The 25,814-nt window shown below is 38.9% G+C and overlaps 1 protein-coding gene across 2 annotated transcripts in view; it reads left to right on the top strand.

Annotated features, from left to right (window-relative positions):
* Nucleotides 1-25,814, top strand: part of ARFGEF3 (ARFGEF family member 3) — an 83,853-nt gene that overhangs the window by 41,167 nt on the left and 16,872 nt on the right. For both annotated transcript variants that reach the window (XM_060753444.2, XM_060753443.2), the window contains exons 11-28: nt 1,468-1,580; nt 1,962-2,872; nt 5,438-5,604; nt 6,041-6,206; nt 7,028-7,135; nt 8,885-9,100; nt 9,255-9,365; nt 10,415-10,565; nt 11,379-11,693; nt 12,752-12,885; nt 13,311-13,456; nt 14,539-14,718; nt 16,408-16,552; nt 17,752-17,874; nt 18,647-18,750; nt 20,670-20,814; nt 23,051-23,179; nt 25,091-25,267. In XM_060753444.2, coding sequence (XP_060609427.2) covers nt 1,468-1,580; nt 1,962-2,872; nt 5,438-5,604; nt 6,041-6,206; nt 7,028-7,135; nt 8,885-9,100; nt 9,255-9,365; nt 10,415-10,565; nt 11,379-11,693; nt 12,752-12,885; nt 13,311-13,456; nt 14,539-14,718; nt 16,408-16,552; nt 17,752-17,874; nt 18,647-18,750; nt 20,670-20,814; nt 23,051-23,179; nt 25,091-25,267 — 3,541 coding nt within the window. The remainder of the gene's footprint in view (nt 1-1,467; nt 1,581-1,961; nt 2,873-5,437; nt 5,605-6,040; nt 6,207-7,027; nt 7,136-8,884; nt 9,101-9,254; nt 9,366-10,414; nt 10,566-11,378; nt 11,694-12,751; nt 12,886-13,310; nt 13,457-14,538; nt 14,719-16,407; nt 16,553-17,751; nt 17,875-18,646; nt 18,751-20,669; nt 20,815-23,050; nt 23,180-25,090; nt 25,268-25,814) is intronic.

Genomic DNA, 25,814 nt, shown 5'->3' with positions numbered 1-25,814 from the left:
CAACACAGTGAAAACGCATCAACAGAAAATACATACAAGAAGACATACACACACATGCGTGTAATACACACACACCACTATAAGATACATATACCAAAACACATGGTACAAAGATCAAAATACAGCAGCAATTGAATAGAAATCCAAAACTCATGGAGCCCCTGGTGGCACAGGGGATTAAAGCGCTGAGCTGCTGAACTTTCTGACCGAAAGGTTACAGGTTCAAATCTGGGGAGTGGCATGAGCTCCTCCTTTCTGCCAACCTAGCAGTTCAAAAACATTCAAATGTGAGTAGATCAATAGGTACCACTCCGTCTGGAAGGTAACAGAATGCCATGAAATCATGCTGGCCACATGACCTTGGAGATGTCTATGGACAATGCTGGCTCTTCGGCTTAGAAATGAAGACGAGCATCTATCCCCAGAGTCGGACATGACTGGACTTAATGTCAGTGGAAAACCTTTTACTTTACCAAAACTCATGGTTCAAAATTGACTGGGTAGGCCTGCTGTGAGAAATGGGTCTTTAGTTGTGTTTTAAATTCTAAGAACTCATTTAGCTGTTGGATCTCTCTTGGCAAAGGGCAATTCCTTCCCAAACTGCAAACTGCTTGTTTATTTTGGAGCTAATAATTGCTACAGTTCATATATTTGTTGCATACTACAGTGTCTTTTTTAGTGCTCTGTCTTAAATTTAAAAAACAGGGTTGGAAAAAGTCTTTTTAAATGGTTCAAATGTGAGCTCAAGCCCACACAACATATGAATGGAAGCCATATACAATCGGATTTCACTATTAATTCAACCTTGTTCACCTGCATAGTTAGAAGGATCCTTCCATTCCCCCAAGGATCTCAAGCTAGCATATATGGTCCTCTTTTCCATTTTTATTCTCACTGCAACCCTGTAAAGTAGTTAGGTTGAGAGAGAATGACTAACGAATCAAAGCTTATAGCCAAGTGGAAAATGGAATCTAGGCTTCCCATGACTTATGAATTTATCATACAAACAGGCAAATCACAATTGCAGCTGATTGGAAAGTATTTCATTTATAAAAGATATATTTAACAGATGGTTTGTATATGTAAAAGAAATGCTTTCCAGACTGTTTCCCACTAAGGGAGTGATGGGAAGGGAGTGAAGTCATGTTATAATTCGCAGCCAACCACACTGTTGTCCTGCTGTTATTACAAATTGTTTTTATCATGTGGTAAACTCTTAGACCAATACTCTATCCTCAACACCTATCTCTCTTAAAGCTAAAATAGGGATTCATGCTCATGTAGTCTTATAGTCACAATGTAAAGTCTATTGGAAGCTGTTTTACATCAGAAGGCACATATCTGTTAATTCACTGAGTCCCTGGGCAAATAATTCTACTGAAGTCATAAAGATGTTTCCAGAATACTCTATGTATTTGAACTTCATGAAGTTTTATTAACTTTATACAATGTTGAACTGTATTCTAGATACTCGGCAGTCCTAGACGACTCTGTGATTTGGCCGGGCCCTGCTCCACTGAACCAGAATCTAGAAAGAGGTCCATTTCAAAAAGAAAGTCCCATCTGGATCTTCTCAAACTGTATGCTCCATTTCTTTATATTTACCATGAGTATTTTAATGCCCACTTTGGTGATTGCTACTCTTTTGTTTAGAGGCCATCCAAGAAGGCATGTTTTCCTCTTATCATCATTTTTCTTTGCAAAATATCATGGGTGCATTCATTTTAATATAGTTCACATTGGCATATTCACAATCTTACTTAGTATTAAATCAAGAGAAAAGGGTTTATGAAAAAAATATAATCAGACATTGGTAAAATGTAATGTAACGGCCCAATCAGCAGGACATCTTTTTATAAAGAAAACTTTTCTGCCCCTTTTATTAATTGTATCCAAACAAGATTGAATATAGCATTTGCCCCAAAATTAGAAGTAAAGTGTGTCTTTTTTAAAAATTGCAGTATCCTGGATGGAATGACAGAAGCTTGCATTAAAGGTGGGATTGAAGCATGCTATGCCTCCGTCTCAGGTGTCTGTGCCTTGCTTGGGACTCTGGATGAGCTAAGTCAAGGGAAAGGCCTGGATGAGGAGCAGGTCCATTTACTTCTCCGGCGCGTGGATGAGTTAAAAGATGGGGCTGAGACAAGTCGGGATTCCATGGAGATCAATGATGCTGATTTTAGGTGGCAAAGACGTATCCTCTCCTCTGAACATACTCCCTGGGAGGCAGGCAATGAAAAAAGTCCTGATATTAGCATTAGTGTCACCACAGACACAGGTCAGACAACCCTAGAAGGGGAATTGGGACAAACCACTCCAGAAGATCGTTCTGACATTCGTAAAAATTCTCTGCAATCACCAGCTGGCCAAGCTGTGAGAGAACTCCATTACAAAGAGCCAGAATCAGAAACTATTGACCAACCAGACGTTGTTCAACGAAGCCATACAATGGTTTATCCAGATATAACTAATTTTCTTTCAGTTGATTGTCGGGCGCGCTCTTGTGGATCCAGGTATAGTGAGAGTAATTTCAGCATTGATGACCAGGATCTTTCAAGGACTGAATTTGACTCATGTGATCAATATTCCATGGCAGCAGAAAAGGATTCTGGAAGATCAGATGTTTCAGACATAGGTTCAGATAACTGCTCCTTGGCTGATGAAGAACAGACGCCAAGAGACTGCCCTGGTCACAAGTCTTTGCGGACTGCAGCCCTTTCCTTGAAGCTGTTGAAGAACCAAGAAGCTGATCAGCACAGTGCCAGGCTGTTTATCCAGTCCCTCGAAGCTCTTCTCCCTCGACTTATAGCACTGCCAAAAGTAGAAGATGTTGATTTGGCCCTCCAGAACTTTGCCTCAACTTTTTGCTCAGGTTTGTGATCAGATCATTTGCTTTACAGCCAATGAATTTTTCTTAACCTTTTAAATGATCATGATATTTGTTTCTTTAATCACTTTTTCCCAAAATGTTTGTACCAACTTACAGGTCCACCAGGCATAAATACTGTACTTTACATCTCCAGCAATCTCCCTGATGGGATTTATTTATTTTAAGTATTATCTCAGGTGTTACATATCTTCTATAAAACATTTTATACATGTTTTCAAAAACATTATGTCTTTTATACATTATTTTCCTTTCGATCCCATTTGTAATTAGCAATTCATATTGCGGTTGTAAATTAATAAGCTTTTGTTGTATTTTACTTTTATCTGATTTATTATACTCTATTTTTTTCTTCATCTCTAATTTTGGTTAAAAACTTTTAGCTGTATTTTGTTTTTCCCTTTAAACTAGATAGTGGTTTGTTGAATTAGTAAGCCTCTTATTACTGCTTTCCCTGCATCTCAAACCATCCTTTCATCCGTATAATCCTTTAGGTTTCTTTAAATAATTTTGTATTCGCAATATTTTTTTTCTTTAATTGTGGGGTCTTTCAAAATTTAATCATTTATTCTTCACATTCTGGCATAGATTTTCCATGTGCATTCCCAAATTGATGGGGGGGGGGAGGGTATTCACAATTAGCATATTGTTTAATATCTTAGTGATAAGATGTTAATGATAAAAGATACACACATGGGTTTCAATGGGATTTGGGAATTTCAAATGCTAATCCATTTTTAGAGTTAATTATTGCATCACCCAAAGGTCGAAATATTTCAATACACTTCAATGCTCAGATTAAAGCTGAATTTTCATGCTTAGTTAATCATACTTTTGAAACCAGATGTTCCCATACACTACCAATTAGCTGTGCACATTAATATGGTAAATTGCTTTGTATGCAAAATTAAGCCCTTAGGATATTTGAGGATTCTCCCCATATGTTCTGAACTGGTTCTTTGTAAAACCATGTCAACACCAGTGTGAAAAATCCCTTCTGCTTAGTGTAACTTCAAATATTTTCAATTAGTGTGTACTAGTGCAGAAGAGAGAACCAAACTATATGTCTTTTGGTCTCTTTTCCTAGTGTTCTTGTTGCTATTGTTTAGTGTTAAAACATATAACAGCTGTCCACATTGTAATAAGGTAAATACATATTTAAGCTATCTGTAGAATTAAAATCATGTGTACTATAAAGAAAAATAACTAAATATAGACAGTATAGGACATTACTAAGGCCTTTCCTCATAAATCGTTAGTCCTCCAAAGCTTTTACTAGCCTACAGATTTCATACATGGAGATGGGGAATAGGAAAGGAGGTCCAGATCTGTAGGCTGTGACCAGATATATTGGTGAAAATAGTGGGACTGACAGAAGGGCCTCCTCAAAAGATCTCAAAAGACAGACGGTCTTATATGTAGAGATAGTTTGTGTAATAGCCTGGACCTAAGCTGCATGAGAATTTGCATATCATAACCAGAACTTCGAATTTTTCCTAGAAACAGACCTGTAGCTGGTAAAGTTTTTGTAGCAAAAGAGTTGCATGATCCCTGTAAGAAGTCAAAGTTAAAACTGTAGCTGCAACTCTTAGGACCAACTGGAGTTTCCAAATCTTTGTCAAAGGCAACCCTGTGTAGAGCACATCACTATAATCAAAACTGCATGTTATTATTGCTAAGGCAAATGTTGCTGTGTCCAGATCTGACATCTTTGGAATGATCACAGCTGGTGCACAAGCCTTGACTGTGTCCATGCAATTGAAGCCACAACCAAAATCTGAACTTCCAAACTCAATGATAAATCCAGCTGTTAAATTACATCTTCAGAAGGAGCATAATTTCATCCGGCACAAGCTGAATGTCCATTCCCTGCTCTACCTTTTGATTGGCCAAGAACACCTACATCTTGTCTGGATTCAGTTTAAGTTTATTCAGTCACTGCATTAATGAGGAGAAACATCTGTTTAGAGCCAGAAGAGCTTCCTTGAACTGAGGTGGAAAGGAGTAATAGAGTTCCATGTCATCAATAAACTGGTGGCATCGGCCCCCGAATTCTAGGCAATATCTTTTATAATGATTTCTTTATTTTGTAACATTTTTAAAAGTAGAACTTATTTTCACTTCACTGCTTGTAAAGCCATCTAAAGCTCATGTGGATAGACAGAATCACCTCTTTTGTAGATCTATTTATTTTGCTTTTCTGTATTCATGTCATCCCTTTTTGTAGATTATGACTGTATGTTTTGAAGTAGGTTGAGAGGGTAAGAAAGAAGTACTGACCAACTTATGGACTGACCAAGGTCATCTAGAAATCATCAGTTCTTCTCCAGAGCACATCTATCTACTTATAACAGTCATTCAGTGTATTGCTGACAGTGACACCTATCTCTGTTTAAGTAAAGCAACCTGAATTGGCAAAACAATTGTGTGTTACTGAAACATGAATTACACTTCAATATTTGTAATTTTACTATGAGGAATAAATAGCTTGGCTCCTTAAAATGTGATTTCTGATACAGGGCATCTCTTCTCCTTCTCCCCCTTTGTTAGGTATGATGCAGTCTCCAGGTTTTGATGGGAATGCCAGTTTCACTTTCCAAACACTGATGAATGCAGATAGTCTCTATATGGTCTCTCATTACATTCTTCTGCTGAACCTGAAGCTGTCCAATGCAGATTACTATAGAAAGAAGCCTGCCCAGTCACCTATGCTAATGGTGAGTCAATATTTAATACAGATGACAACTGTAATGCCAGATCCTTCTGGAGATGTCATGTTGTAAGACTTGTCAATCCATGATAAATAATGCAAACAATTGGTCTGAATTTGTGGTAAATATTGTGCCTTGTTTTATATTAACTGAGCCTGGAAGAGAATGCAGGGTAGGTTGTTTGGCCTTCATCACTCCCTGGTTGCATCAATTGTAGTTTGTTACATCTGGCCAAAATTTCACACATGTGTTATGTTACACTGTGATTCCATGTTATTTCTAGATGGCATGACACAGAGAGGGAAGCACAATAGCCATTAAACACGTGAAAATTTTTGATGTCTCCTGGTCAGTATCATATTGCTAAGCATAGGCATTTCTAAGAGAAAGTAATTTGAGTAGCTGCACTGTGCTAATTCCACTGTGATCTTTCACTCTGTAGAAGGAGTTTATGAAGCAGGTCCAGTCCAGTGGAGTATTGATGGTATTTTCTCAGGCCTGGGTTGAAGAGCTTTACCATCAAGTACTGGAGAGAAATCTTCTTGGAGAGGCTGGATACTGGGGAAGCCCTGAAGAGCACAGCCTTCCTCTCATCACCATGCTAACTGGTGGGTAAAACACTGGTGTTGTCATTAGACACCAGTGCACATCTTCAGCTAAAGGCAATGTACTAGGGCATAGAATGATGTGTTTTGCTCTGTTGTTAACAAAATGACTTAATTTAAAACCACCTTTATGTCACAACTTTTAATTATTCTAAGTATAATTTAAATGAGAGTGCAAGGTAATGGCTGGAACCACGTGTTTGGTTATATGACAATATAACCTGGTCTCTGGACTCCTGGTTACATATTTATATCCTGTGCACTGAGACCATCCTCTTGACTGACATCTGGAGAACATGACTGCACTAAAATGGCTGGGGGCCAAGGAGAGAGGGAGATTGATCCTTCTTGATGGTGGTTTGTGGTATTTCCCTTTGCCAATCCATTAATTAGTTCTGACAACTCTTTAACTTTTTTAGGTGCTGAGCAAGGTCTTTTTAAAAACCCTCTAGCCTTTAAAAATAAAATTAATTTGTTTTAAATTGCCATTTCTGTTGTGCTGCATTGTATTGTTCACTTATATATTACTGCCAGTGATTTCCACAAGCACTTAATGTACTGGAAAAAACAGGATAGAAAACAATCAAGATGTATACAGTTCATTGGAACTGGTCGTTGTTACACAGCAATCCGATACCACAGAAAGGGTTTTCTCACCTTGCATCATCTCACATGATAGTTGTCAAGTGGATGATTTTTACATATTCAACTGCAAGTAATTGTATGCTGGGATTGAATGAGACAGAGCATGTTTTTAGGAAACAATCACAACCAAACTATATCCTTTTTTAAAAAATGTAACAGTTCTCACTTTTCTTTTGCAGACATTGATGGTTTGGGGAGCAGTTCAATAGGTGGTCAGTTGATGGCTTCTGCATCCACACACTCTCCTCTCACCCAGAACTGGAAACCAGATGATGCTGTTGTGGCAGGTACAAAAATGCATGATATGAAATGTCATTCACATGTTTACATAGATTCGCTATGGGGTTTTTTTCTGCCTTAACGTTTCTGACTGGCATCCTGTCCAATAATTACAATGACATAGGCCGAACTTGACAACACCTTAATTATACAAATTGATATACTGTCAAAGGCTTTCAGGGCTGGAATCACTGGGTTGTTGTGTGGTTTCTGGGCTGTATGGCTGTGTTCTAGCAGCATTTTCTTCTGATGTTTCACCTACATTTCTGTCTGGCATCAGAGGATCCTCTGAAGATGCCAGCCAGAGGTGCAGGGGAAATGCCAGGAGAAAATGCTGCTAGAACACAGCCATACAGCCATAGAACATGGCCCTACAGCCCGGAAACCACACAACAACCCATACAAACTAATAATTTAATAGCTCTGTGGTGTTTTAGATTTTCCCCTCACCTGACATCCTGTTCAGAAATTATGGAGTTGTAAGTCTGACTTGCAATATTTTAATATTCAAATTCACTGTTACAGTTGTTCCATAATTGCAGTGACAAAATGTCCCCACAAAATCTTTCTTTGCAGTCAATGTGCCTACCCTTAACAAAGGTGCTGGAAAGTAAGGTAATGCGTGATAATGCAACCAGCCCTTTCCTTGCAGTGGAGTAGGTGCAATAGTGAAGCAAACTTGAACATAGTTATGCTTAACTAAGTATAGCAAGCAGCAGTCATTGTGAGCAATGGAGGTCTATCCACCCATTGACTATTTCTATCCACCCAACTCCCAAAACCAATCTTGAATATGAGGAGGAATTGCAGCAGAGATCCTGGTTCTGGAAGGAGGGGAGTATGTTGTGCCTTTATCAGTAAGAAAATATATGTCTGTCACTTGCAGCGGCTGCTGCCCAGTAAAGCAAGAATGCGAGCAATTGTGGCAATAGTGTCACAGTTGTGAATATGTAGGGGCCATGAGTTTCTGGAGATCAAGCATAAGAAAATGATATGTGCATCATATTTTCAGTTGAAGGGTGCCTTGGGATAAGTAGTTGTGGCAGGACCCAGGGGTGTCTCCAGCTACCTTTTCTCAAGGCCGGTATGCAACCAGGAGCACATTGCAAACATCATTTATTACTGCCCTAACCTCCAATTATTTAGAAACACTTCAGACTACAAAGATTGATTTATTGGAGGGGAGGCTGTTGTAATTATGATGAAGAATCCCTGTCATCCTAATTATGATGTCAACACAAGATCTCAGCCAAACTTAACAACACACTAATCATTGAAAACATGCAAAAGGTCAACATGAAAATAGGATTAAAATATTAAATACACATAGAGAGATAATTAAAATGATTTAAAACAGTATTATTTAAAATAATACAGCATCCTCTTAAAAGCTCTCTCTTTTAAAAAAATGTCAGTTTCAAAATCCTGTTGGAATAACAAAAACTATTGATGAAAGGAGGCTCATTCCAGCTTCTCTACGGAGGGATCCTAGGGGCAGCTTTCAAGCATGTCCTGTGGGATGACCTCACCAGCCTTGCCCATAAAGATCATGGTACTAAAAGAAGGGCTTCTCCTGAGGGTCTCAGGGCCCTGACAGTCTCAAATAGATAATTGCACTCTGTCAGGTAGTCTGGACGTAAGCCACACAAGGCTTTACAGGTTCTAACCAGTGCTTTGTGTTGACGTAGAAGAGTTCTTTGTATGCAACTCCTGTGACTCAAAGAAACAATATCTGTTTCCCCTTTCTGTTGCTTCAGGTATGTCCTTTGCCCGATACCTTCTTATTGGTTGTTGGAAGAATTTGATTGATACATTATCAACACCTCTGACTGGCCGCATGGCAGGGAGCTCCAAAGGGTTAGCATTCATTCTTGGAGCCGAAGGAGTCAAGGAACAGAACCAAAAGGAGAAAGACGCCATCTGCATGAGTCTGGATGGATTGAGAAAAGCAGCCCGGCTTAGCTGTGCTTTAGGTACGATCCTTTAATCAAGATAGGCTACATTTCTGGGTGAATTTGTCTGTAATAACTATGAGGGTTTCCCTACATACTTTCAAAATTTAGCTAGTGGGATTCATGAAAATTCTGCATTAAAACAACAACAAAGGTGGCATGTTTCTTCTTATAGGAGTTGCTGCCAATTGTGCATCTGCCCTTGCTCAGATGGCTGCAGCTTCATGTGTTCAAGAGGAGAAAGAGGAAAAGGAGGCCCAAGAGCCCAGTGATGCCATAGCTCAAGGTACAATCCATCAATACATCTCCTTAATTTATTGTGCAACTCTGAATATAGGTTCTGTGTTGGCTATTTTACCTAGCTAGGTATGCATCATAACTACTTAGGATCCTCATAAAATTATTTGCTTTGGGTCTGTGTATGACCAAACTTTCTGTGAACCAGTGCAGAGTCCACATACCATAGTAGTATGAGCATTCGCCTAGAACACCAGGGTTCAAATCCTTACTCAGCCATGAAAACCCACACTGGAGGACACTGGGAAAGTCATACTTACCCAACCTGAAAGACAAGCAATGGAAAACTTTCTCTGAATAAACCTTGAGATAAGTCATACATCAGAGTTGACTTGAAGACACATCACAACTACTGAAAATAATGGTGTCCTTGTCAAAGAAGTTACACCTTTGTAGGATTGAAAGAAGAAAAAGCACTATCAGATAAAAAAAACAAGGATAGCAATTGTGCATGCACTTATTCAGAATTTTGGGAAGTTGCTTTTTTGGACCACATTTCAAAGAGTTCCCAAGCCAGCTATCTTGGGCATTCAGGATGGTGTCATCCCTAAACTTCCAAGTAAAGAAATGAACTGCAACTGGTAATGGTGGAGGACGCCACAAGTTGTTTCACTTCTACCCTCATAATTTGACAACCTTGACTGAACATGTAGACTGCTGAATCTAATGGGCTTGCCCAGCCTTTTACGGGAAGGGGTGAAAGGGAGTCTCGGTGCCAATAATAATAATGATTATTATTGTTATTATTATTATTATTAACCATATCTATATCCCACCTTTCTCTACCCCAGCAGGGGGACTCAAGGTGGCTTACAATGGCCACCTTGAATTCCCCTGCTGCCCACCTCGAGCCCACCTTGAGTCCCCCTTACCCTCAAAACAACAAATTCACCTTAAAATAATTTAAAAATACAACATATTTAAAATGTTAAAATACATTCAAAGTGTGTATATTTTGTCGCCAACACTGAAGTCTTGAGATTATTCCTTGAGCAATAACAACAGATTTTTTTCTATCTAATATTTATAATGTTACAGTAAAACAGAAAATGGAGCAAAAACTGGAGCAGATGGGGAAAGTGCAAGGTGTCTGCCTACACACAGCTCATGTTTTGTGCATGGATGCCATTCTCAGTGTGGGACTGGAGATGGGAAGCCACAATCAAGATTGCTGGCCACATGTCTTTAGGTATGGAGAAAGAAATACTTGTTCATTTTCAGTTTGAGCTAAGTGAATTTGTTTTCACGAGCTGAGTAGATTCTTTTAATTACAAATTGCCTGATTCAGTGCTTTTGTTTTGCCTTTGTTGATTCCATGAAAGGTGTACATTTTTGTATTTGTTGTCCTCACAAGCAAGAACAAATAACTCCTGCAATGCTTTCTCTGCTAGGTGAGAATATGAGGAGAAATTATACTATACTATAACAATATAATTATGATCTGTCTCCTAATCTGACTCCTTCTCCCTGCTCCTAATCCACCTTAAAAGCCAGATACCTGAACTGTCTGAAAGAACTCTGCTGCAGCCTTTGAAATACCTGAGAAAATACAGTATTGTAATATAGCAAAAGACACACAGAAGAGTGTGTGCAAGATGAGAGTTGTGGGTATGGGAGCACACTCACATATACATATATTGAACGCAGATTTAGGTGTGCAGACAAGCAATTTTGACTCCTTTCTCCCTTTGGCAATTTTATCCACATCTTGCAAATGATGCACAGAGGGTTAAGAAACTATGGAAGAGCAGTAGAGGAAATATTATTTTCCCCATTAATACGATTCTTATCTGCAAGTACATCTGATGCTAGTGTTCAGTGTTTGTAATTGGATTATTCACCGCAATGTTGGTCTGCCTGCTTTTTACTCAAGCAGCTTTAAGATTACTGTAGAGCATCTGTAAAAAACATGTTTTGTATCAAGTCAACAAAGCTATACAGTGAATAAACTGGGAGAACTCCCTTCTTTTTCATTGCCAATTGTTTTTGTTCTTGTTTTCAGAGTTTGTGAGTACATCAGCACTCTGGAACATGTCCATTTTAGTGATGGCACATCTCAGGCTCCTGTAACCATTACACAGGCACAGCCGTCTTCTAGTGGGCCACAGGGAGATGGTCCACCTACGGACTCTTTCCAGGAATTGATTGAAGATGAAGAGTCAAGTCTGAGGAACACTCCCATCATCCAGCCAGTTTCCATTCAGGAGCTCATCAAAGAGGGCAGCAAAGGGAGAGCTTTTGACTTCCGTGGAGGGAGCCTGATGGGTGGAAGCAGTGCTGCTAAGGCCATCCTCACCCTCTCAACCCAAGCTGAAAGGTATGGGCATCAACAACTTTACAATTTCCACACATTTGCATCAGTAAGTCTGTGATCAGCTTGCACCAGAAATTAACCATAGAGTTGTGTTAGAGAACTTAGAGATTCTTAATGAGAACATATATCTATAAATCTCAGATTCCTCCAGTAGATTGCTATGACCAATGTCCAGTAGAAGATTTTTTTTTTAATTCGGGCTTTTCCTACTTTTTTATGGAACATGCAGCTCCAACTCCCATGAAAGTGGGAATCCTACTGTACTGTGTTGGCATTCAAAAGCAACATCGACAATCTTGATTAATTTCATACATGTCCAAAAGCAAGTGTACATTCAACCCCCTCCCTCTTTCATAATCATTCCTATGTATTATTATTATGCTTATTACCTCACTTTTCTCCACTAAGAAGACTCAAAGTGGCTATCTCATGTGCACAAACTCTGCACCTAGGAAGAAACTTCTTTAGATCATTGTAGAACTGGGAGGTTCAATGGAGGCCCTCCTTCTCTAACACATGTATTCAAAAATGATGATATATTGGAGTTTTTTTCTTTGCAACTATAAGAAATAAGCACTCTGTATGATATCTGTATGTAGAGTTATTTTCACGTACAGCCTTTCCTCCCAGGATTTTCTTTTCTGTAACTTTTTTATTGGATGTACAAGAACAGAATTGAGATGCATGAAACCCATAGGCACAGATCAGGCCTTTTCTTTTCCATCTGGTCACACACAACTTTTCTTAAGCTTTCTTTGCTTTATGTTTGTATCAGCTTTATTCTTGTGGCCAAGGTCATACATCATTGCACATGGAGTGTGTATGTGTATACACACACACACTGGGACAAGCTCTCTCTCTCTCTCTCTCTCTCTCTCTCTCTCTCTCTCTCTATATATATATATATATATATATATATATATATATATATATATATAGCTTGTCCCAGAGTGTTTGTTGTATCTCATTGGTGCCTCCTTCCTGCACAGTGATTACTAGCTACTTATTTTAAAAGCAAGGCTTGATCAGGCAAAATTATATGTTTTACCTCTTACCTTAAGGCTATTTGAAGATGCGGTTGATAAGCTGAATCTGATGGCATTGGGAGGTTTCCTGTATCAGCTGAAGAAAGCCTCTCAGTCCCAGCTCTTTCACTCCGTTACAGACACTGTTGATTACTCGTTGGCAATGCCAGGTAAGCTTCCAAAACAAAGAAGGTATGACATGGGAAAAAGATTAAGTGAGAACTCAGATTTTATTTATAATGGGGAAGGGAGAGTGAAGCTGGTAGGGTTCCTGTGCTCCAATCCCCCCCCCCCCTTTTTTTTACAGGCTCCCCTAAACCCTGCAGAACACCTTCACCTTACATAATGCAAATAGTTCAAAGTTATGTGATCTGCTTACATTTTCCTCCCATCCTCAACCATGTCCAAACTGCTTTAACCTACCCAACCATCCCCTCCACACACACAGCCAAGGATGATTTGTGAGTTAAGACTCAACTACAGACAGTGCTGGTGTGGCTTGCTAGGGGCACAAAGATAAAAATAGTTCCCTTCTCAGAGTTATCCAACTTTGCTTGATATTAACAGTCATTCTGCTCTTTTTCTTCCCTGATAGGAGAAGTAAAATCCACCCAAGACAGGAAAAGTGCCCTCCACTTGTTTCGCCTGGGAGGAGCTATGCTTCGAATTGTCAGGAGCAAATCTCGGCCTTTGCTTCATCTCATGCGCTGCTGGAACCTGGTGGCACCTCATCTGGTCGAAGTGAGAGAAAGAGGGGTGGTGGTGGTTGCTGCTGTTGTTGTCTGTATTTTTATCTCCCCTTCCCCAAAAATTGGGGTTCAAGGCCACTTTTAATTTGAAGCAATTGAAATGCATTAAAAGCATGCAAAAGGTGAACACTAAAGGAGAATTAAATTGTTCAGAATATTAAAACAAATGGAAGCATGCACTTAAAAATATAAAGCAGTTAACTAGAAGGTAGGAAAGAAATACTATATGTCTAATTTCAGGTGGCAGAGGATAATCTTAAGCTTTTAAAACTATGTACAAGTGAATGAAACACTATATGAAAGATTATACTTTAAAGCAGCTTTTACTATGCTGGTGACTTACTAAAGTATTGAAATGACTGTTGGTCATGCATGTTGTTGTTGTTGTTGTTGTTGTTGTTATAGTTGTTATAAAAACTTAATTATACCCTGCCACCATCTCCCCGAAGGGACTCGGGGCGGCTTACATGAGGCCAAGCCTGTCAAATACAACAATACATCAACAAAACAAGCAAGCAAATAACAGTATAAATAATATAACTAAACATATAAGCAATAACAAACAAGAAATTTAAAAACTATGGCAGGGCCAAATGTAATAGGTTAAAATTTTAAAACACTGGGCATCTTAGTGCTGTTGTACATTGAAATCCAAAAAACCTAGAGACAACCACAGACTGGCAGAAATATCCTCATAAATCAAGTTTTATTTATTTCTTTTAGGAATGTTTATCTGTCAGTTTGTTTACAGAATTTGATTTGTTTTCTGCTCTGCTCCATAAACTTCAGGGTTACAGTCATTTCAAAATGTGTAAATACTGTCTTTAAAGAATTTTAAAATTAAAGGGTCCGGGGGATAAGAAATTAAATTAGAACAGATATTATATATTGGGTCTCATTTTAGGAGAAATGTGTGATCTAATACAATGAAAATATAAAAAACATGTTTTGGTAGTGGCTGAGGATAGACCTCATGAGGCTGTCTGTTACCCCTATCCAGTTCCTCCCAATTTCTTTTATTAAGTGTATTTGTTACACACTTGAAATCCTGGTTGTTCTCCTCCTCTCTTGAAGGCTGCCTGTCACAAAGAAAGGCATGTTTCTCGGAAGGCTGTCTCGTTCATCCATGACATCCTGACTGAGGTTCTGATGGATTGGAATGAGCCTCCCCATTTCCATTTTAACGAGGCTCTGTTCCGCCCCTTTGAGCGCATCATGCAGTTGGAACTTTGTGATGAGGATGTCCAAGATCAGGCAAGTTGGTTCTTGGTTTTGTTAAAGAAGATTTGCCTTCATGTTTATTTCTAAAATACAAAATGATTCATGTTTATTACATGCCTAGTGGTGACAATGTTAATGGAGAGTGACAAGAGGGGATTCTGTACAGCACTCATTTGTTTATGTAGTTGGGAGTATTATTTTTATTTATGCTGTTTGGTATCCTATGTGCAGTTACATATTTGTATGTTAGAATTACAGATCTGTAACTACTCCATATGCAGTTGTACAATGTACAGTTGACCTTCCATATCCATGGATTCTGTATCCATGAATTCCAACATCCATAGTTTGAAAATAATTCCAAAAACAAATTCGAAAAAACAAACTTTGATTTTGCCATTTTATATATTTTATATAAGGAGCACCATTTTAATATGTTATTCTAGTATGCATGGATTTGGTATCGATTAGGGTATTTTACTGGACCAACAAAATTGCATCATGCGAACTTTTGAAGCTTCATTTGCTCCTTTACCAAGCAAAGATGTTTAGACTCATACAGGGGAAGAAGAGTAATGATATTAAAGTCACAGTCCTACAGTTTATCTCAGATCTTACTTCTGTTGTCAATTAAGATGGTCTGGAGGGATATCCATGCTGGCAGAGTAGCTTCAAAAGCTTGCATTATGTATTTTGTGCTTTTTAGTTGATTCAATGAGCAATCACTGTTTTCTGGATTCTGCATTTTGCTGCATGGCCAACACAGTTTCTGCTGAATGCCTTTTATTCATGTTGCCCTTTATTTGTTTGGGTTTCTAAAAGGCCAAATAGATAACTTAAAGAAGTCTAAGATGCCCTCCCTTACCCTTAAAAAATCAACATATTGAAGCCACAATCAATATTACCAGTTATGCCAAACATTGTACTACTGATGTAAAAAGAATTACCCATGTTTTCTCGAGTCTAATGTCCCATCGAATCTAATGTGCACCTCAATTTTCAAAATCCTGAAACCAAAAAAAGTATTTGCTACCGAATGCAGTGTGCAATGGCAAAAAGTGCACTCTTTGTAATTTATCCCAAAAAGGTGCACATTACAATGACTGCATGCCATTCTAACAAAAGTTTTCGAACACCAAAGTTTTCAGCAATGGAAAATAAAACTTGTGCTGCAGAATGAATCTACTTTAACTGCCCTGGCTCAATCATATGAAATCGTGTAGCCTTGCAAGGTCTTGAACTTTCTCTGCTGAGGAATGTTGGTGGCTGACCAAACTACAAATCCTAGGATTGCATATCCTTGAGCTGTGGCAATTAAATTAGAGATGATGTCCCTCAAAGAGATGCTCCAGGTACAGCTCCTGAAGCAGCTTCCCTTTTTGCTTTCTTTCTGCACTAAGATTACCATATCACACAAATCTAATGTGCACTAATTTTGGGAAGGGAATTTATTCAAAACAGGTGAGCATTAGATTTGAGTAGATACAGTATTTATTAGCTGTTATTTTTCAAGAGTCAGTTAATTCTAAGTACTTATCAAACCCAGCATTTTCGTTCTGCTAGCTGTTTTCTTCTTTAAACCATTTTGTTCTCTGCTTGCATCAGTATTTATTAGCTGTTATTTTTCAAGAGTCAGTTAATTCTAAGTACTTATCAAACCCAGCATTTTCGTTCTGCTAGCTGTTTTCTTCTTTAAACCATTTTGTTCTCTGCTTGCATCAGGTGGTCACGTCGATAGGTGAACTGGTGGAAGTGTGCTCTACTCGGATCCAGTCAGGCTGGAGACCATTGTTCAGCGCACTAGAAACTGTGCGTTGTAGCAGCAAATCAGAGGTTAAGGATTATCTTGTTGGAGAATATTCAATGGGTAAAAGGTTTTAAATTATATTCTTTTGCTTCGGATTGTGGAATTTTATGACTTATTTTTGAAAGATTACCAGAAATCTACTTTTTAAGAGCTTGCTGATGCCTTTAACTGGTGCCATTGTTAAGTTACAAATTGCCAGTTACCTTTTAATACTTAATTTTTGGAAGGTAACTGGCAATTTTTAGCATGATAAAGGCACCAGAACACACATGATCTTGGAAGCTAAGCAGGGGCATCCGTGGCTGGGCAATCTGTATACTGACCCAGATCCAGTCAGATAAGGATCAATGGGCAGAAGTCAACATCATGGGTGCGAAGCTATAGACTTTTATCAGTGGAAGGAATTGGCAAAAAATACCTCTGAATATCCCTTGTCTTTAAAAACCCTACAAAATCCATGGGACCATGATGAGCACTGATCGGGTGTCTGCACTAAGTCCAGCATCAATGCCAATCAAAGTCCATCCGTGCTTTGTTCCTCAGGTAGAGCCTAACTAGAGTGTTCCACTTATCCTGAAAACATGCTCCAAGGGATTCCTCAAGGGTCAAAATCAGATTTTGATGACATGGTGTGGGAGGTGAATCTGCTATCTCCTACCTGTTGAGAAAAGCAAATCGATGTGTGGAAAAGCTGACCTTTTAACCTCTATCTTTAACTGTGACCTAGCATAGTTCTGTTCGGCATGAAAATATTCTGTTTGGTCAATCACAGGCATGTAGCCGGGGGGGGGAGGGGGGCCTGAAATTCTCATGGTGGTCTGCGAAAAGGCCTTACTGGTACATTATTTAAACTGTTATGTTTATTCATATCATGATCTGATCACCATGCTCAATATATCTCATATGCATGGGGGTATTGGGGTAACGATACAAAAGGTTTGCTAGGATAGACCCTCTTTCACTCAGACTCACCCCCCCTCCCCCCGGAATCAAAATCCTGGCTACGAGTCTGGTCAACCACTTAATTTTATTACAGCACAAGACCCAGAAATCTGGACATTCTGCCTTGAGATTAATATACTACATACAGCTCCCTGAGAATAACCCCACTAAACATTGGGACCTTTTTCTGAGTAAATACAGTGGATAGAACTACACATTAATGTGAAGCAATACCGAAAATGCTGTATTTTCCAGAAATCCTAGCCAGATTGCCTGATGTGCACCTACATCAATTAATGAACTTGTTGTTTCCTCAGGAAAATGCCAGGCCCCTGTATTTGATGTCTTTGAAGCATTTCTAAATACGGACAACATCCAGGTTTTTGCAAATGCAGCCACCAGCTACATCATGTGCCTTATGAAGTTTGTCAAAGGACTGGGTAATGTACATAATATGATATTGCATTTCACTGCAAATCAATCGGTGGTACTCAGCATGGAGGGATTAATATCCATTCATTTATCCAGCATTTTGTAATGCACCCTTTTTCCAGTTCTAAAGGTGGGATAACAACATAAAATAATAATACAAACATCATATCCTTAAGAACAATACTTATATTAAAAATAAAATCATAGCATGCTAAATATCTAGAACCGCACCTAATGGCATTATACCTCAGCCTCCAAATGCTTGAGAAAAAAAATTATCCAGCCCTCACTGAAACACTTGCAACAGCAAGAATAGGTGTAGTGCCATCTTTCATTAAACATGGTACTACTATAGAGAATGTCCTGCCTTATATTATCACCTTCCCAATCTCTGCAGTAAGCAGAGCCAGGCACCCTCTGTTTCTTAATGCATTGTCAATATCTGCAGTTTCATGTGTTTTTTTAATGATTGCTGAAGATTCAACTTTAAGATTAAGAAAGTGTTGCATTTCTTATCCCCACTAATGTAAGTTGCCAGCCGTTCCCAGCCATAGTATGTAATCCATGAATACAAATAAGGGTTATTATAGATTTCTGCTTCCATATCTTTGCCTTTCCACACCTCCCCTCTCCTTTTACCCTCATGGCTCACACATGTGTTTTGTGAATAAGTAATTCTCTCTGGATTTCTCATTATGCAATCCAACTCACATTAGCCGCCCTGCTTAAAACAACACAGTGTTATGTTTTGTATATTTTGCTGTATTTCTCCCCTGCCAGGGGAAGCAGATTGCAAAGAGATTGGCGATTGTGTATCAGGATCAGGTTCCATGTCTACAGACTTGTGCCTTCCTGCTCTCGATTACCTCAGGCGCTGTTCTCAGGTGTGTAGAATAAATGTTGTTGTTACTTGTGATGATTTAGGCTCAGTTGATTGCCATCCTATCAGAGTCACATGAAACAGCAGCTGCAAGTTAGTCTTCAGTAAATGAAATGGCACTGTAGTGTGGAGAAGTACACAGAGATGCAGTTTCAAGGGATGAATGCTAGACTTAAAAGAAGTTGTTAGGTTCACTTATGAAAACTATGTGAGTTAGATGTTAGTTTTGCCCACGAGATCTCTTCCAACTCTATGATTCTATTATTGAAAATGTATATAATGATGGGATAGTTACATAATTACAATGGTGGTCAAAACTCTTAGGACATGTGGTTGAAATGGGTATTCCCTCCCCAATCTACATCCTAAGTTTCTTTTAAGAAAAATGTGCATGATGACGTGCAAAAGTATCCATAACTGGAATAACGTGGATCATTTTTGCACTGCTCAGTTACAGATGGCTTCAACATATATATTATATTCAATAATCTTAAAAGTAACTTTTGAAGTGTTGCATGTCCAGCAACATTGTAAAGCCAGGACTTTTAATTTAGCAAAGGTATTGCTATCAGGTGCCAAACACTACTCTTGTATTTTCCAGTTTCATTTACTAGAGTCCCCATAGAAACTGAAGAGGGGACACACACACTGAATACGGTTATCCTCTGACTTATTTTAAATGACTTTCCCTTTAGTGGTGATTTAATATCCATTAGCTTTACAAAAGACCACCTGCCTTTGGAAAAGTCATTACAGGAAGTGCCGTGATTCCTGGACCGTGCATCATAGTGCATCCTTGACTTGTATCCCCCCTCTGCTCCCATTGTTACCCATTTCTTCTCTCTCTCCTTCCCGCCTTCTTTTCTCTTGCCATAATAGAGAGCTAATGAATAGCAGACATTTGTGAAAAGGTGTAATGTTAATCCCTGAGGAGGTTGTGGCTTCTCTCTCTCTCTCTCTCCTACTAACTCTTTCTCTCTTGCTTTCCTTCTTTTTCTGACATAATGGAGGCCCAGTGTTCTGCTGACACACACAGCAAAGCATTGTTGTTCTGGCAGCGTAGGCTTTCGCTCTCTGGCCACAAGGAATACAGATGCATTTCTATGTTCTTTCTGCTGCCAGATGAGAGACAGTGGGAGTGTGCAAACACAGTAGCCCCACTGTTATACATTGTTCCCTTGACTGAAGAAACAAAACAGAGCGATAGCTGCTAGTGCCCACTTGGTTTCTCCATTTTCTGCCATGGGAGAACCAGGTTTTCTAGAGGCAATGTGTACTTAGAGGGGATGGCCAAGCAGGTGCATGTTTACCACATTGTCCATTTGTAGATACTGTCTAAGTTTTCAACCCATGCTTTGTATACATTCAGTAAGCATCAGGGCAGCGCTTGATCCACAGGAACTCATCTGATATTGAACCTTTCAGAGATTGAGCACCAACATGGGGTATCTGCAGCAGGAAAAGTGATCAAATCAAGCACATGTTTGCCACACTCACCACAACAGATCCATCTGCCACCCCTCTTCAGCATTCATCTAGCAAGTAAACCACATGACTTCACATGTACACAACATCTCAACATGACCAAAGGAGAGATATGTGGAATCTCATGCTTGAACACATGCCATACACTTATGGGAATAAGGTGGGATCTTTCTTCTAGCAACCAGGAACATTATTGCTTCTCCCTTTTCCTGGTTTCTCTCCCACATTTCTGATTACAGCATTGATGCCTCACCTAAGAGTGCAGGCACATCCCTTGTAAGCACATGCCTTTACCAGCTAAAATTTCAAAATATTCTAGAGGTTTTTTTCCGGAATGCACAAACATTCTACACGAAACCTAGGAACTCTCTTGCAAGTAAGATGAGATGCCAGTGTATATGCCCAGACCAAGTTGTATTCTTTTTGCTCCTTTTTTAGTTGCTTGCCAAAATCTACAAAATGCCTTTGAAGCCAATTTTTCTTAGTGGGAAACTCGCTAACTTGCCACAAAAAATACAAGAACGCTCTGCAGGCAGTGACGATGGCATTGAGTGTGTCCTTTCTGAGTTTGATGATGACACAGGTAAGCAAACCCATTATGTAGACCTATGTAAACTATGGAGGCAATAGACTTTAATAGCAGTTCCTGAATATGGCTTCAAAGATAGGATGAGTGGTTTTGTTTTGTTTCTTTCCCTTCAACAAGAATATATTTAGCTCTAGGAAGCACTGTTTGCGATCTGACATCACTGTTACATGTCATAAAAATACATTTCCTAGAACAGAAGAGCCAAAACTTAAGAGTAAAACAACATTTTCAGCCTGGTTGTACTTCTTTGCTTCTTAAGAGTGCAGAGTCCTAAAATAATGACAAAGGAAAAAGAAGGCATAAGCACCTCCATTTACATTCTTCATGGTTCTTACAGATGCTTTAGAAGGATATTTCTGCATTAGAAACCTATATTAACTTGCACAATCACAGCTCCTGAAAATTGGGTTATATTGAATGAAAATTGGAGTTGCATACATTGGAAAGAACTTGAGGGCACACAACAACAACAAAAACAACAAGGAACTCAACCTAGAGGACCTTTTAGGACGCCTCAATTATGTGATTCAGACCTAGACAGCAGAAGCAGAAATGAATGTATATTTGATGGAAAAATCTGCTGACAACTTCTGTTGGAGGTTGGGGGAAGGGCTCTGCTATTTATTGTCACCCTGTGTCCTAAGATAAATCAGTTAAGCATTCATTTAACCCTTATTGTAGTGGTGCATGTGTCTAATTCATAATAGTATGGTAGTAGCTTACCATTTAGTAGTCCTGCTTGAGAGCAGGTAAAGAATGTAGAGGGATGTAGAATTGTGCTTCCAGAGTATGTGAGGTGTGTTCTTGCCATAGTGGGTAACTTTGGATACTTCCTTTCTAAAACAAAATTAAGAATATTTCTGGTATAGATTATAATTCTATCCTTGATCAACTTTATTCTTTTCAGTCTCCATTCATGGACTTTATATGGCAGTATTTCTGTGGCTTAGCCAAGATAACAAAGTTTTAAAACAAGTCTCAGTGTCTGTGCAAATGTTTAGTCTCTTGAAGTTTCTTTATGATATTTATTTATCTGATTGCACTATGAATATATTGCCTTGGTCCAGTAGATGGCCATATATATGTCCATTTCTTTTCATTCCCATCTACATATGTATTAGAGATGCTGTTGGTAAATTGAGATAAATCACCTTCCTTATCCCAACTGCTTTGACCTTCCAAGTTTCTACTTGAAGGCATGAACTGGTAAAGACACCAGACTCCTTAATTAAGCTTTCATTGAAAGCTGCACATTATCTTTTATTTACACAAATATACAAGACAACCTTCAATCGTGTCCACTCACATCTCGGTACACTGCAAGAAGCACATTCCTTTCTTATCACTCCTTCATCCAGCCAGCATAGGAACCTCCAAACGTGACACTCTACCAATACTGTACATCTCTATATTTTAAACCATGCATTTTTGAATAGTTTAAGCTATAAGCAATTTTCATCTTATATAACATTACATGCTGACAGGTGCAAGTAGAAATTCCATGCTGATCATCAACCTAGCCAAGCAGCATGAACTTGGAACTGTCTGTTTAAAAAAATACATTTAAATCCTACTGAACAGCACTTTGGGAGGAGAAGGTGAGACTGTGTCTCTCCTCCTCCCACCACCAAATAACTGAGTGGGGGGTTTCTAACTTTTAAAGGGCTAACCTTTAACTACTCTGTTAGATCAAAGCCAAAGAAAACCATAGGAAGATAATGTAGAAACTTGATGAGAGCAGTGAATTAGCTTGACATCTGAGTTTTAGATTAGAGTGAAAAGAGAACATAGGAAGGCCAGTTTAGTCATCAGAAATTGAATCTGCATTTTCTCCTACAAAATCTGCATCTGTTGAGTATCTTAGTCAGTCTTTACTGAAAGCCAAAAAGAAAGGACTGAGTGATCAGCCAAGCAGTACTGAGAGAACTTACAGCCATTAATGCAACAGATTGAACTGTAGTGGTGGATGATGGCTCCAAAGTCATTTGAATAATGAATTCATTCCAGGCTTGAGAGCTGTAAAGGAAGTTTTCAGGTTCCTGAGTGCTAGTCCCTAAAAAGGCCCATCATCTTGGATAGTTCACTTAAAGCCAAACCTAGCGTGGATTTGCAATTTCAGTAATATCAGAACCACTGGTCTTTACTAGAAAAGAACTGGAAATATAGAAAAAAATTAGAAAGCGCCTACTGTAATACAATTTTTTTTTGACACGAGGTTTTGTCTTCCTAGGCCTTATCAATGTCTGGATTATTCTGCTGGAAGAGCTGACAACTGCTATATCCAACTGCCCTCGTCAGCATCAACCTCCCACTTTGGATTTGCTTTTTGAACTCTTGAGGGATATTACCAAAACACCTGGTAATTGACTTAGTTTACAGGCTATATTATGCTGAAAACATAATATTTCTGCCTTTGCTCAGAGGTGCCAAAGTCTTTACTGTTACAAGTTTTTATGTCTTTCTCCGTTTTTTCTTTGGGAATCTAATTGATGGATCAGTTTGAAAAACTACCAAACAGCACCTATTCTCACTGAGTATCTGTTCTGTGCCCACAGTACCTACTTCTTGTAACCAAAATAGCACCATCCTCACCCAAAAGGGAAGGTTTTGCAGCCATAGAACAACTCTGTGGTTTGAACATATATACATGTGTGTGTGTATATGTGGGGGGGGGGGATTGAAAATATATATCTATCTCTATCAGATAGATAGATAGATAGATAGATAGATAGATAGATAGAATGATCCTATCATAGTCTGCACTAGTTAAGCTTCATGTGCAGAATGTATTCTGTTCTAAGCACCTCAATTTAAGAACATGTTGTAGGAGTTTCAGAGAAGGGCAGCAACAATGACAACAGGTGTAGAGAACAAATATATGAGAGGTTGAAAGAGCTGGGCATGATTTCCTTGCTGAATAGACTAAGGGGTGGCATGACTGCACTCTTTAAATACAAGGACAGTCACAGAGTATGGATATAGATACAAGAGACTTGTTCTCTGATGCCTCTGAAGGTAGAAACGAATCTAGTGGCTTTGAATTACAGAAGGATTGATTTCATTTGAGCATTAGAAGGGATCTCTTGGCAATGAGAGCTGTTTGGCAGTGAAACTAATTGCCTAGAGATGTGGTGAGATTTCTATTTTCAACAAGAAGCTCTAGCTGGAGATCCTTCATTGAGCAGGAAATTGGATCTAATGGATTCTACATTATATATGCTTTTGAAATTGTTTGACAGTTTGAGTATTGTTATATTTTGTTTTCTCTTTCAGAATCTATTTATTTTGTGGTAAGATATCTCACAGGGAGGCAGGATACAAATACACAACCAGACAGGAAGACAAGATTCAAATATATAGAGCTTTTCAACGGACTCAGCAGCTCTGAATTGTCATGCATTGGGTAGCTTAACAGTAGTCATTTTGCACCAATAGCCATTTCTATGTTGACAATAAAGGGACACTTCTTATTTTATGTGTCCTAAATGTGGGTAGGAAAGTGCACACTTCTGTGTTAAGAATGGTATCTGCATTGAGGGCCTTCTGCTAAACATCCAGGTATTATGCATATATGAATTCCTATGTCTTATGGGGAAATGTAGTATGGAGAACTTCTATTAATTGGTAACACACACAAAAATGCTCAGCACAAAGTACAAAGTAATGTGCCTTTGAAGAGTGACCATTTAACCCTTTTTGTTTGTCTCCACCTATAGTTGTCCTTATGGTGCACTTTCCCCTGCCCTTAATGAAGTCCATACCCCACTGCTCCTCCTTCTTGGGCTCCTTCCTCATAAATACACTTTTCTATTCCTATCTCACCCAGGGTTTTAATGTTTTAACATTTTAACATTTTATCTTGCACTTTTGGCCCGCCCTTTGTGTTTGATTTTTATTATGTTGTTTTGCACTGTTTATTTTATTTTGTTACTTCATGTATTTTGTTGTGATGTAATTTTTTCTGTTATTTTGTGTTTAACTTTGCTGTATTATTTTTGGGCTTGGCCTCATGTTAGCCGCTCCAAGTCCCCTTTGGGGATATGGTGGCAGGGTATAAATAAAGTTGTTTATTATTATTATTATTAATAATAATAATAATAATAATAATAATAATCTGTTGCAAATGGCATTCTTTTTGCAGTCCATTTCCCCCCCTGGCCAGTTGGGAAGAAAGGGACTTAACTAGCTTACATCTTAATTTGTGAGTTTCCTGAGCCTGTATGTGAAGTGAAAAATGTTTTTATCTTGCCTTTGTTGTTATTCCTTACAGGTCCTGGATTTGGTATGTATGCAGTTGTACATCTTCTGCTCCCTACAATGTCCCTTTGGCTTCATCGCAGCCAGAGTGATCATTCTTACTGGGATGCAGCATCTGCAAATTTCAAGCATGCCATTGGTCTTTCCTGTGAGCTAGTAGTGGAGCACATTCAAAGTTTCATACATTCAGGTGAGAAAAACCAAATTCTGAGGAGCCTGGTTTATTGTTCTAAGAAAAGGGGCTGTATTAAATGAGACGTCATGTGTGTGTGTGTGTGCATGGATGGATGCAGAGGCAGGTAGATACATAGATAGAAGTATATTTGGGAGCATCCTGTTACTGATTTATTCACATATAAGTTTACAGGCCACATGAATCCATTTTTGGACTGAGCAGAAAGAACTATTGTCTTGCCCTTGTTCTCTGTCCAAAAACCTCCTATGCATTGAAGCTTCAAGCTGCTGCTTATCAGGTGTAAGGAAAGGAAAGTATAAGGCAATTCAGACAAAGTGATCTGGCTGGTCTGGGTTATTGAGAAAGGAAAAATGTCTGCACTCCACTCAGAGGGCACCCTTGTTTTTTCCATTTTCCAACAACCTACCAGAGATTACCTGCTTCTCCATGCCCTGAATCACCTCGCCATCCCACCTCCCTTTCCCATTGGAAGATAGAACTAGAGAAATCCTTGTGAGGGCTTGAGAGCAGTTGAAGAATTCAGAAGGGTATAGAATTGTGC

The sequence above is a fragment of the Anolis sagrei genome, chromosome 1, assembly GCF_037176765.1.
Source record: "Anolis sagrei isolate rAnoSag1 chromosome 1, rAnoSag1.mat, whole genome shotgun sequence".
Classification (NCBI taxonomy): Eukaryota; Metazoa; Chordata; class Lepidosauria; order Squamata; family Dactyloidae; genus Anolis; species Anolis sagrei.
This window is presented reverse-complemented; position numbering and strand designations above follow the sequence as displayed.